Genomic DNA, 12,500 nt, shown 5'->3' with positions numbered 1-12,500 from the left:
TCTCAAGCCCCGGCTTATCCTGGCCTGGGAGTTTATACTCGTATAAATAGTTCCTTTCGCGTATTATGTACGCCGCGTCCAGAGTAAGCCGCGGCTTATTTTCTCTCGTATAAACGACCCTATTGTTGTTTTCTCAAGTTAACAATAACTTTATTTTACACAAGAGTGACTATACTGAAATCTTTTTCTGACCTTAATTAAAAACGATCGCCAGCTGTAATCATTTGCCAGAACGATCATGCCTACAAATTCCTGTCATCTTTATTTAATGCGTATTAAATTTCAACTCACTTATGCAAATTAGTTAAACTCGAATACTACACAGCACAATGAATCACAACAGTTGAAACATCTCACAAAAACCTTTTCCAGCATGAAATTTATTGAAACTAACTAAATATTTGCTATTGGAGACAAAAAAAAACCCTTTCTATTCCAATTCCGTGCGTGCAAACAAGAAACAATCCGTCTCACAAACCATACGATATGCAAATAAATATATTTTTCACTTCAAGATTGAACTCTTTCCTAAAGAACCTTTTCCAAAGCACAAAATAGACAACAACCTTTCTTTCCAATAATTCTTCACTGTCACATTTTCAATTATTTTTTTACCTGAAAACTGTACAGATTGACTGCAAATTAAATGCCAATTGCCAGACAAATGAGATGCCACTTCGGTAAACACTGTGATACATTCAAGACATTCGATTCCTTTTACACCTATACTCAATTTCCCACTTACTGTCAGTGTTCTACATACCAGCACAGTTTATAAAATAAGATTAGAAACAACACACACTTTCTCATATCCGACCGCAATTGTTCTCGAAGACCATCCCTCGTCGCTTTTAAGATTCCAGATATTTATTTTCCCCGCCTGTTTCGTTATTCCAATTGACGTTCCATTCTTGATCTCATGAGGGTATATTTTTTCCACTAAAACGCCATCCCCGTTACCACGACTGTCGACGCCATTGCGGGTTTAATAATTAAACGTTCATCTGTGTGCACCAAGGAAATCTACGTATTCCCCCAGCCCCCTCAAACCTAACAAAATACACAGACAAGACTCTATGCACAAAGCCACTACTTAGCAGGGGAGTGACAGGCAAGACTTTTACCGACACGGAAAAAAAAAATAAAAAAAACACGAAACTAAACACAGATTCCAACTGGTTTGCCATACTGGCAAGCCAGTAAAAACCACATAAAAGTCTGCTGTTAATTAAAGCTGTATAAAACCAAAATCAAAGGGCTTCGGACAAAACTATATAATTTTAATAGTGACTTATTTGTTGTCACAAATACCCTCAGCTGCAAATTTCTACGATACATTTAAAGCCTCAAAACTTGAGGTCCCCATTAGGCCTTGTAGCCCACAGTTGCAAAAGAGACTTGAAGTGGGTACTCATCAAAATCCCTCATAAAGAGTACCGGTACATGTACACATCAAAAATAATGTCCCCTTACATTTTCTAGGGTTCTGCAAAACATTCCTCACAGCTTCAACAGCATTGTCATAAAACGAACCAAGAATATCCAAAATTCGCTTTCTGTCCAACAAACCAGCCTACATGTATGGGTGTGTAAACAAAACAACAGATTATCAGCGGTTTTCAATTTTTAATTCTGGTTGTTTATCCTATAGTTAAATAAAAAAGGAGTTACAGTCACATTGAGTTGTTCACAGATTTTGGAAAGACTGACATACATGTATAATAAGAGTTAGTCTGATAAATGTATGTTGTCAAAGAATAAATTGAGGCCACGAATAAGAAGACCCACATATTTTTACCTCCTATTGGCTTTTGTTGTATTTGTGAGTGAAAGCATTTATTCTTGAAAAAGGTCCAAAGTCAGCAAAAACATGAGCCTCGAGTATAAAATTTTCCCTTGTGAGGACAATTGCAACACACAGACAGTCTTCACTATCAAATCACCCAATTTTCACACAGTTATGTTCAAATTATCCCTGGCAAAAATGAGTGACTCTTCATTGAGTGCAATTTAACATTATGCTGGGTTTACTGAGTAGTCAAGTTCTTTTCGGAGCAATTATTGCTTTTTTGGGGCTGAAAAGGGAAGAGGAGTAAGAACATTATTTCACCAACTAGCACTTACATTCTTCATATCACAGCTTAAGAACAGGTTTCGAAGAGTAAGTCTACAAGAACAAAATTGAAGGAACATTCATTGAACTAACATTTGATTAATTTTGGTTGATACTCATGAAATTCACTCTGTGAAATGCTGCTCACCTCATTGCTTCCCTGACTGTGGCAGTGCGATAGTGAGCTGCACAACGTGATAAATGCTCCACAAATGCATTGAACGCTTCCTTTGACAAATTACCACCAAAAGGCCGCAGATACTGCACACAAAAGAATCTCATTTTATGTTCAGAAAATAATTATTGTGAATACAATGAAGTATAATAATTGGAATGCTGTGTTGCAGATGTCTGACCAGGTAAGAGAATTTCATAACAGGAGAGCTACATGTGTAGGTGTATTCATTGAAGTGCTCCGTTAGCAGAGATCTGATGTGAAATGATTCCATCAAGCAGTCAACATCTCCCAATTATTAATGAAAAGAAAAAAAAGGCCACACCAAAGTTGCCATGATTAGAGCACAATAACCATTTGCTTTTAAAACTCATTAAATACTCACTTCTTTAAATTCTTTCATATTGACCATTTTTCCAGTAGAGTCTGTTGCCTCCAGAGGAATCAGAAAGGCTGCCCCTAATGATACAAAGAGTAGATGATTAAAGAAGGTTTTCCTGACCTATTCTGCTTGAAATACCTGCGGGATATTAGTTTTTTAACATCCTCTACAAGAAAATTTCAAAATATGGGCACCCTGGCATATGACTATGTCTCAACATAAACTAAGGTCTTTTATGTGCCACGGAAATGTAATAATCTATACAGTCATGTATACCTTTCTTGATCTCTTCTGGGAGGTTTCCAACAACCTCTTCTTGAAATGATCTTAAGACATTCTGAACCTAAAAAAGAAAGAAGAAAAACATTGGCTTGCGGTAAAATAATGTGAGTTGACTATAATAATGAGAGCAGTAGTTCTTTGATGGGTCCATCCCATGGGGGGTGGGGGGGGGGGGTTTTCTTTGTTGCCTTTAAATATTTGCTTGTGTTCCTGTGTTCCCCAAATTGCTTTCACTTGTTCACAGTTTTTTGATCCCCAAAATCCCCAAAATATTGTTTATGTCTCCTTGTTCCCTAAAATATTTTGTCATTGTTCCCGTTTCCGGTTCAAATTTATAGGCATGTTTCCTTGTTCCCCAAAACCCCTGGGAAGGGCTCCTTGATAATAAGCACCTCTAGCTGGGACAAAAGACACTGATTAACAATGTAAGACTGCATATTTTGCTTAGGCTTGGGGGGGGGGGGGGGGTGGCTCTTAACTACCAAACCCTTGCTATGGACCCCTTGAAATAGTCATTTCTTGAATTTCTTTCACTCTACAGTAATCCTTTTTGGCCAAGTGTGTTCTATTCAAGATTCCTTTGTATGTTTCGACTCACAACCATACTGTATTTGGGAAATCATGTGACCAAAACAGAAAATGCCTAAAAACTCAGCGAGTTAACTGTTTTTCACAATTTTTTAAATGAGATTTTACTGCCCCATCAGTAGAATATGGTTAATGGAATGTGACCGTATTACAAGGGCTATTCATCTTCGTGTTCTTTGTAGTCCGTCGTTCAAGGTCATAAAATCAATGGTTTTGTTGTAAATAAAACAAGGACATGAAGACTTTTTTCCTAGATCTCAGATTGTAACGTACACCTGCATTGACCAAATCTGTTAAGGACTCATTCATTACTGCTAAAGAGCATGTGTAATGCCTACCTGCTACATAGTAGAAACTGTACAACTGGCTACTTTAATAGAAAGGGTCTAGCTATAAAAGCCTCAGTTAGTTGTCCAAGGTTCACTTGGCAATTTGTCTTCTATAATAAACTAACTAGCTGTTTGCAATTATTTTGTTAATTAAAGTTTTTCCCCTCCCTCCTCCCTTTGGAGATGGTTTGGATATATCACTTTGCCTTGATTAAAATTGAGTCACTCCTGCGTGGTGTGGTTAAGTCTGTGCAATGACGTCCCCCAAGCTTGTTGGCTCCTTTGCCTTTGTACATTGCTCGCTAACCAATACTCTTGTCCGATCCAGCACGTGTTGTTTACCACTCAGCTCGTAGCGCTGAGGAGATAAGTGAGGTTGTTCTATGTCACGGAATCCGGAAGTCGCCCAGGCTAACCAGCCGAAGGCAGTGTTCCCCTCAAAAACGCCAATTGATACGTCTGTTGTCTCGTTCTATTGCGCCTTGCGTTATGCGTTTACAAGCTAATTATTATGTTGATACCAACCAACAGTGACATTAACATAACAGTATGAGAACATTCTAACACAAAATCCGCACCATGGATTTTAAAATAAATTATTTCTCAAAAAAAGTATGACATCAAATACAAATTCCATGCTGCAGTTAATATTAGATTTAATGATGGGACGGTTCCGATCCAGTAAAAAAACCCGCTTTCTTCCTTTTGTTTCCTGGGAGCTTTTACCGTTTTTCACTGAAACACACAACAGAGGGCTCGAAATTGTTCGGCATGCGCCTTCTGATTGAAGTGATGTCAGATTTCCATAGAAAAAGTTACTTCATAGTCATAGAACCATCCCTACAATCTCTTTGTAGGGCTCTTTGACTTAAAAACACTTCCTTTATAGCAACCATTGTATTATCAGGTACATGCAAATCAGCCCACAATGATAAGACCCTGTAATGTTTCTGTAATTCCTGCTACATACATATGCAAAAAATAATATTAATAATAATTATTTTAGTTGGATCAGTCTTTCATTGATGACACAAGATGCGATGGTGATGGTGATGACGACCATGATGATAATGAATGGAAGAAAGAGAATAAGATTCCTGTCAGATTTTCCAATAGGGATTAAACACTTACAACAGACAGGGGGAGAATACCATTCCAATCAGCTGTCCATTCAGGAAACTGTTCCTCTATGGCAATGGAGCGACGCCGATTCTCCAAGTTTTTTTGATGCTCTACCTTCTCCCTTGCTTCTCTTCTTGTCTTAGCTTCAGCTTTGAGCTTGGCTAATTTGTTATCTTCCAGTGAAAAAACCTCCTTTTTAAGGTCTTCCACAACTTTGCGAATTCCTTTTGCATAAGGGGATGCTTCTGCAAAATTGCTAAACCTTGGATTGTTCCTCATAAGAAACTGAGCCAGATAATCTATGGGGTTGAAATTTGGACAAAATCCCTCTGAATCGGCCAATCCCCTTTTTTCAACCTCATTTAGAAGTTTCTCAACTCCCAAAATTAAAGTTGGCATAAGATTTTCCAGTAAATAAATCCTCACTTCTGAGGTAATCTCATTGTCATTTAGCCAATCCTTGGCTAAAACGTCAAGAGGTATTGTTCTAGCCACAAGACGTGCAATTTCTTTAGATTCTGCATCGCGTTTCTTTCTCTCTGCCTTCACTTCCATTAACCTCTTCGTGATTTTTTTCTCCACATTTCCGCGCCATCGATTAATGGCGCTTCTAGTGAAGGCTCTCACCATTGGAGACGCTATTCTATCTGTTCCATTTATCTGTTGATACATGACATCAGAAATCGACAAACTTCTGGATCTCTTTCTGGCCAACTGTTCAGGTGATATGCTCTCTTCTCGGATGACACTGTCATCTTCAAGTTGAAGATCTTGTTCAGGACCGAGGTCTACAACTTCAAATTCAATTTCTGTAGGCTTGATAGGCTCCTTTGACAAAGCCATTGCTGCAGCCATGTTTCCCAAAGAGACTTAATGAAGCTCTAATTGTGACTTGAGGACGTTCGAGAACATCTTGTGGCAAAATTGAACGCAGACTCCTTCACTAGGAGAATGTTTTGTTCAAACATGGCGGAAAAATAGCAGTTGTCTGTTTCTATAGCAACGACTTCACTGATTACCACCCCACTTTCTGTTCGTTTACAAGAGCCTGGTATATTTTTGCCTAAAGTCACGAGAATATTTACATATTCAGATTTTTATTTTTTTCGGGGGATTTGAGCTTTTACGTCAAATTGGTAACTGGGAGGACGCTTTTATTCGTAAGCAGCCATATCACGCTGTTGATCAACTGTCTGAACTTGGTGGATTTGCCGTCTTGCGGTTTGCATAGTGGTTAAGGAGTGAGTTCGAGGGCGTTACGTGCCGCAATCGAAAAATCCATTTGTTGCATTTGGAGATTTTACAAAAAGAGGTGTTATAAAGTGTAACTGTTTTCAAAATGTCATCTGCGGACTGCTGCTGTGCGATGTGGCAATCGCCCATCCAGGGGAAGTTGAGACCAGCTGTCTGGCTTCCTAAAATCAAGGACCTCCACAGTTGTCACGAAACGTAAGTGAGGAACCATCATTGCAACTATTATAAAAGTAAAAAAATTCGTGTGTTTGGAAAATTTCAAAAAAGATCAGCACCGCATGAGCCAGTTGGCGAATGAGGTAACTACGGTATTCGGGAAATTTGTTTTGAACTTGTGGGGACTCTGTCTTGAAGTTTACAGAAGCAATTTACTCAGCTCATTGACTTATTTTTATTTCTTTTGAAAAGAAAGCTTGGTCTCAAGAAAAAAATATGATATCTTGAATTAAATGGAAGAAGATGGGCTTATTTTCTTAATTTTTTTCTTATGAAATATAAAATACTTTTGGCCATTCTATATTTTGAAAACTGAATTCTTGAAATTATATTGATATGAATAATTTTTTGTTGTGTAATAAATACCATTGTTTAACCGCTTATTAGTTGAAACGATACGTTTCAAATCTTGAACTAAACCCCATTGAATTTTTACAGGCTTAAACAATAAATTATACAAATAAATGATTTTTTAAAAAATACTTTACATTTTCTTGATTTGCATATTGGCAGGTGCACTCTGTATGAGGAACCAAAAACTTGAAGTATTAAATATTTTAAGTAGCAGAGACGAGTATGAAGATATATAGTTTCAAAGTTTCAATCAAAACTCTGTAAGCCTCATTTAATGCAACTGATTATTAAGATTTCAGACAGATAATTGTTCAAAATAATAAATATTTTAATTTAATTTCATACTTCTTCAATTTCAAATTAGTTTGTTATTTAATTGGGTCAGATTTCAGTTTTGACAGGGATGTTAAAAATTATTTTTCTTCAGTGAGTTATCAAGTACAGTTTATTGTGCTTTAGTCCATATTATTTTATTATGTTATTCATCCAGGCTGACAATTTTTGAAAGCTTTTGTATTAGAGAAGAGAGTTTTTACTACAACAATGAATTATTAAATACAAAATTGTTCCTCAGCTGTATAATCCTCTCATTTTAATGTGCCACTAGCTTTAAAAGCTGTAAATTAAAGCAACAACCCTGTCACATGAAGTTGCATTGCCAATTCTTGTCCATTTCATAATTATTATTTGTTTTGTAAGCAATGATGTGAATGAAAAAGAAAATCTCAAATTCATCAGAAGCATTATATTGAAAATGCATGATAAAATCAGGTGGTGATATGTAATGTTTAAAAAACAAGTAGTGGTGTTTTATCGGGTTTGAAACCACGATGCATAGCCGAGTGTTTTTAGACCCGATAAAACACATGCTGTGATATTTTGAACGGCTCCAAAAACATTCCACAAAAAGCGTGTCCCTCTGGACTCAGAACTTGTGAGAGGAGAATATTAGCATACAAGAAAAATGAGCCATGACTTATTTGTATTCTTTATAAAAAGAATACTAACGAGGAGTGTTTTATAAGGACATAAAGCTCATGCACGTGACGTTTCATCAGTGTTTTGATAGGCTACTAGGGTCATGAATTATTAACGAATTCTCAACAGACAAAATAGCTGCATGACTCTTTTGAGTCATGCCACTTCCAGTACAGTTCTTGATCCAAAAGACATACTAAACATCTTTAAGTTAACATGGCAAATGGAGAGCCTGCTCCTAGGTTAATACAGTATAGACTGTCACTGTAATAGCGTAAATTCATTTTGTAAACAAATTTATTTTCAAACACTTTTATTACATAACTCTTCTATAAGGTGGATTATACCAGAGACAACTCCTGACGTTTGTTTAGAAAATCTGATAGCAGCTGTGGACAGACTTAGTGAAAATGAGAAAATGCATATTAGTAAGGTGAGTTAAGTGAGAAAAGTAAGAATAAAGATGACGATGGTAACGATCATAGTTTTTATCATGTAGGCCCATTCCCTTGAGTTAGGGTATTATCATCATCAATCTGGGTATGTCTCCATTATTTTTATCTTTATCCCTTAGAGAAAACGAGGACCCTTTAAATTTGGATTGGGTTTAGGTAATATATAATAATTATTTTATTATACAACTGTAACAGACAAACCATATAATTATTAGGGATGAATGATAAATTCATCCTTTCATATCCCCCCATTTTGCCTGCTCAGGTTTCAAAAATAATGAGCTAATTTTTTGGGTATATTTTCTTATCACCAAGACGTTTATTTGCATTTTATTATTTCTTAGGTTAAACCCCATAAACACTTTGTACAGATCTTCTCTTTCACACAATATGAGTGGCTAGACGTTGTTGAAATTGAATTTCAACCAGGGAGGGAGAGCGGAACTCTTGGAAAGGTATAATTGCCAGCTATTTTTACCTACACAACACAATGCAATCCTTCTCTTGAAATACACAATTTTATTTTATAATTTTATTACTTTCTTTCAGGCAAAATCTTTTTCAACTGGTCTTCTTCCACTTATGATCCCATTTGCCTTCCTGCTAAACATGGTAAGAATAAGCTTTTATGGGAGGGGGTGGGTTGACAGATCCTTTGACAGAGGGTGAGACACTGTAACTGTAAATGTATCCTTTCAAGTTTACATTGGAATCTTGGTTCATGCCCTATTTTTTAAGAGCTTTCAAAAAAATGTTGAGATTAAGTCTTAACAGTAACTGTAAAATAAAAATGGTTATTTGCCTCCCAATCTGGTTTCAGTGAAGTCCTTGCCCACTTGTTGTCACCCCCTCTTAAAGAAAAACAAAACCTGGGGAGGGAATATCCCCCCCCCCCCCCCCCCCCCCGGGGGGTACTTCCTATAAATGGGCTAATGGGAATGTGCCGCTGGATGGGGTCGTATTTTCTGGACTGGATTGACTATAATGGGGTTGCATTTTCAACAGAGTTCCCGACAAAGTTACTAGAATGGGGTGGCAAATTGTTGGGATTTTGGGGTTTCTGAAAATTCTGGCTAGTGGGATTTAAATATGGAAAGACTGGCGGTAAAAAAAAGTCATTGAAGAAAGAATTGTAGCGCTGCTGATTTAATATGTACTAGTGGCATTACATTCTGTTTTGAAATTACAATTAAAAGGCTTTCTGTGAGGTTTACGATAAACAGAAACTGACTAAGTTAGGGTCGCTAAAATTACATTTACCGAAAAGTGACTAAGGTCGAGTCATAATTGGCCATAAAATAGAGTATAAAGGAGTAGGGGTTCTGACAGGCCAGTGGCACATACCCAGCAAAAATTGACCCAAGTACCCCCCCCCAGGATATTTCCTCCTTCTGTTTTTCCAACAAGATGAGGGAGGGGGTGGGGTTTACTGCTACACAAAGGTTAGCTCAGATTCCCTTTGAATTCTTGAGGAGGGTTGTCAGGGAACCCCAACTGCCCAGGCACATATTCAATTTTTTTCTAGAGGGCCAGCATGCCCTTTTCAAATAAATGAAAATATTAATAGTGAATAACAAGTTTTTTATTTAAAATTTATTCATCCATAACCAGTGAATTCTTGTTGGTGTTTCAGGTCTTCTGTTTTGTTCCATTCTATGATAATCACTTCAATAAGATGAGATTGGAGAGGATTCGCAGCAATATGAAACTCAACATTGAATTAATGAAAGATATTCCTTAACTCATTCACCCCTCAGGCACCCTACAGGACCCCTCCAGTTGATGGGTAAAGTCGTCTGGCATTAGTCAATGTTGAGTCTCACTCCCAGGAGTCAATGGGTTAAACTTATCATTTTGATAAATTCAATGGATGAACTCTGACATTTTATTAACATCTGTGCAAGAATTTTGAGATGTTATTGTAGAATAGCGTTTGTGTAGAAATTACAATACGTTTTAAGCATGGTTTAGCATTGTAAACAACTCAGAGCCTCTTGATATTGGTTAAATACTACAAGGGTTCATTTTACTTGTGTATGTGTACCGGTAAGACTAGGAATTTATCGTACAAACAATAAGAAGTAATGATATCACTCAACAAACATGGAATATGATTCCATTTTCGGCAGCAGCATGCAGGGACAAAACACAGGTCACAGGACCTGTGACCTGTGTTTTGTACCTGCCGTTCCTTTTTGATGCAATAAAGCTATGAATTTAAGGGACTTCAAATCCAGTATCCTAGACAGCAAAGACCTCCTTCCACATGCCATTCCATGTGATGTCATCAAGACTTCCCTGGATTATACAAAGTAATTTGACTGTGTCGGAATGGTTCCAATCTTACATTTGACAATATTCTGAAATACAGCTGTATTCTACCACAAGGAACATAGTACTTTTTTGCAAACACTTGCCAGCTAAAATAATTTCTACTTGTAATGAGTTTCATGAAAATTTTGTCAAAAATCTTAAAAATAATTAACAACCTCGAATTTGTAATAGTAATGAATATTTTAAGAAACGTGTTATATCTCCAATACTCGTCACATTTGTTGGAACACCCATCTCTGTTTCCCTCTTCCTTCAATGTTGATTTTCACAACTACTAGCAGTGGCCTAAAAAATTCTCACACAATAGGGCCGTTTGTACGAGAGAAAATAAGCCGCGGCTAACTCTGGCCGCGGCTTACGTAAGCCGCGAACACCCCGTATAAATGGTACAAAATCTATGTTCACGGCTTACTCAAGCCGTGGCTTATCCTGGCCGGGAAGTTTATACTCGTATAAATAGTTCCTTTCGCGGCTTAAGTAACCCGCGGCCAGAGTTAGCCGCGGCTTATTTTCTCTTGTATAAACGGCCCTAATATTGAATTGATTATAGACTATTCGCTAAGTGTTCCAACTAAATTTGTCCGGTATTGTAGTTCCTTTAGATGTAATGTAAAGATTACTTGAAATTGGAACATTATTTTCTGAAACATGGCCGCAGCCAGTATGAGATGAGTTGTGTCTTGGAAAAAATTCATCTTTGTCTTTTGTAGTGTTTTGTTTTTCTTACAAGTAAACAACACATGTATAAGGTTTATGTATAATATTACGTCGCGGAGGCGCGGTGGCCTCATGGTTAGTGCGTTCAACTCCGGATCGAGTTGTCCGGGTTCGGGGCCTGGCCGGGGACATTGCGTTGTGTTCTTGGGCAAGACACTTTACTCTCACGGTGCCTCTCTCCACCCAGGTGTATAATTGGGTACCGGCGTAATGCTGGAGGTAACCCTGCGATAGACTAGCATCCCATCCAGGGGGGAGTATAAATACTCCTAGTCGCTTAATGCTACTGAAACCAGAGATAAGCGCCGGCCTGATGGGCCTTCTGGCTCGTAAGCAGTGACTTTTATAATATTACGTCAGGCTATGCCCACATAAAACAAAATTTAAAAAAAGATGCCCTCTATGTTGCCTCAATAAAAAAAAACTGGTCAAGCTACTCACTGCCCTGATTTACTCAGTTTCACTGCTCACAGCCATGCCAGGATTAAAAAGAATATTTTAGCAGAAGCTCCAGTGAAACAAGCGGCTAAACTTCAGAATACCCGGCCACAATTGCGTGACATTAAATGCATGCTCCCGCAGTCCCGAAGTCAATGAAAGTTCGAGCTGGTAATCTGTGGCTCCCACAGTCCCGCACTCCCGCAGTGGAAAAAGGATGAATATGAAATGGGGATAAAACTACTGCTCCCGCAGTCCCGCACTCCCGCAGTGGAAAAAGGATGAATATGAAATGGGGATAAAACTACTACTCCCGCAGTCCTGCACTCCCGCAGTGGAAAAAGGATGTAATATTAGCTTTCAATTTGCGGTTTGGTTAACTACACTTTTTATGAGATCGTCTGAACATTATAGCACTCGGTTGCTGATTAAGCCTAAGCGCTTGTTTCAGTGATTAGGTCAAAGTACTCTTTTAACATTGTACCTTTTAATTTGCGATTAGCTTAACTACACTTTTTATGAGACTGCGGGAGCAGCAGTTTTACCCCCATTTCATATTCATCCTTTTTCCACTGCGGGAGTGCGGGACTGCGGGAGCAGTAGTTTTACCCCTATTTCACATACTTGCTTTTCCACTGCGGGAGTGCGGGAGTGCGGGAGCAGTAGTTTTATCCCCATTCCATATTCATCCTTTTTCCACTGCGGGACTGCGGGAGCAGCAGTTTTCCCCCAATTCCATATTCACCCTTTTCCACTGTGGGAG

The 12,500-nt window shown here is 38.0% G+C and overlaps 2 protein-coding genes across 2 annotated transcripts in view; one reads left to right on the top strand and one right to left on the bottom strand.

Annotated features, from left to right (window-relative positions):
- The window catches only part of LOC137987765 (EF-hand calcium-binding domain-containing protein 5-like), a 29,755-nt gene extending 23,774 nt beyond the window's left edge, over positions 1-5,981 (bottom strand). Inside the window, exons 1-6 of the mRNA XM_068833834.1 lie at positions 5,001-5,981; positions 2,947-3,013; positions 2,674-2,747; positions 2,262-2,374; positions 2,125-2,167; positions 1,474-1,573 (exon numbers count right to left, since the gene is read on the bottom strand). Of these exons, the coding sequence (XP_068689935.1) occupies positions 1,474-1,573; positions 2,125-2,167; positions 2,262-2,374; positions 2,674-2,747; positions 2,947-3,013; positions 5,001-5,846 (1,243 nt within the window). The 5' untranslated portion in view covers positions 5,847-5,981. The remainder of the gene's footprint in view (positions 1-1,473; positions 1,574-2,124; positions 2,168-2,261; positions 2,375-2,673; positions 2,748-2,946; positions 3,014-5,000) is intronic.
- A 117-nt stretch (positions 5,982-6,098) lies between these two features.
- On the top strand, positions 6,099-11,276 carry LOC137987766 (uncharacterized). Its single transcript, XM_068833836.1, has 5 exons — positions 6,099-6,440; positions 8,130-8,226; positions 8,593-8,703; positions 8,798-8,860; positions 9,882-11,276. The coding sequence occupies exons 1-5, from the start codon at positions 6,331-6,333 to the stop codon at positions 9,987-9,989; spliced, it is 489 nt and encodes a 162-aa protein (XP_068689937.1). The 5' UTR covers positions 6,099-6,330; the 3' UTR covers positions 9,990-11,276.
- Positions 11,277-12,500: the final 1,224 nt, after the last annotated feature.

The sequence above is a fragment of the Montipora foliosa genome, unplaced genomic scaffold (genome assembly GCF_036669935.1).
Source record: "Montipora foliosa isolate CH-2021 unplaced genomic scaffold, ASM3666993v2 scaffold_388, whole genome shotgun sequence".
Classification (NCBI taxonomy): Eukaryota; Metazoa; Cnidaria; class Anthozoa; order Scleractinia; family Acroporidae; genus Montipora; species Montipora foliosa.
The sequence above is the reverse complement of the archived record's forward strand: the minus strand, read 5'-3'. Positions and strand labels throughout refer to the sequence as shown.

What these genes read in the sequence shown, in the direction of transcription:
- LOC137987766 (XM_068833836.1), top strand. Translation starts at nt 6,331, where the DNA reads ATGTCATCTGCGGACTGCTGCTGTGCGATGTGGCAATCGCCCATCCAG. An exon ending in CTCCACAGTTGTCACGAAAC is followed by an intron (nt 6,441 to 8,129) that starts GTAAGTGAGGAA and finishes CTCTTCTATAAG; the next exon opens with GTGGATTATACCAGAGACAA. An exon ending in AGAGCGGAACTCTTGGAAAG is followed by an intron (nt 8,704 to 8,797) that starts GTATAATTGCCA and finishes ACTTTCTTTCAG; the next exon opens with GCAAAATCTTTTTCAACTGG.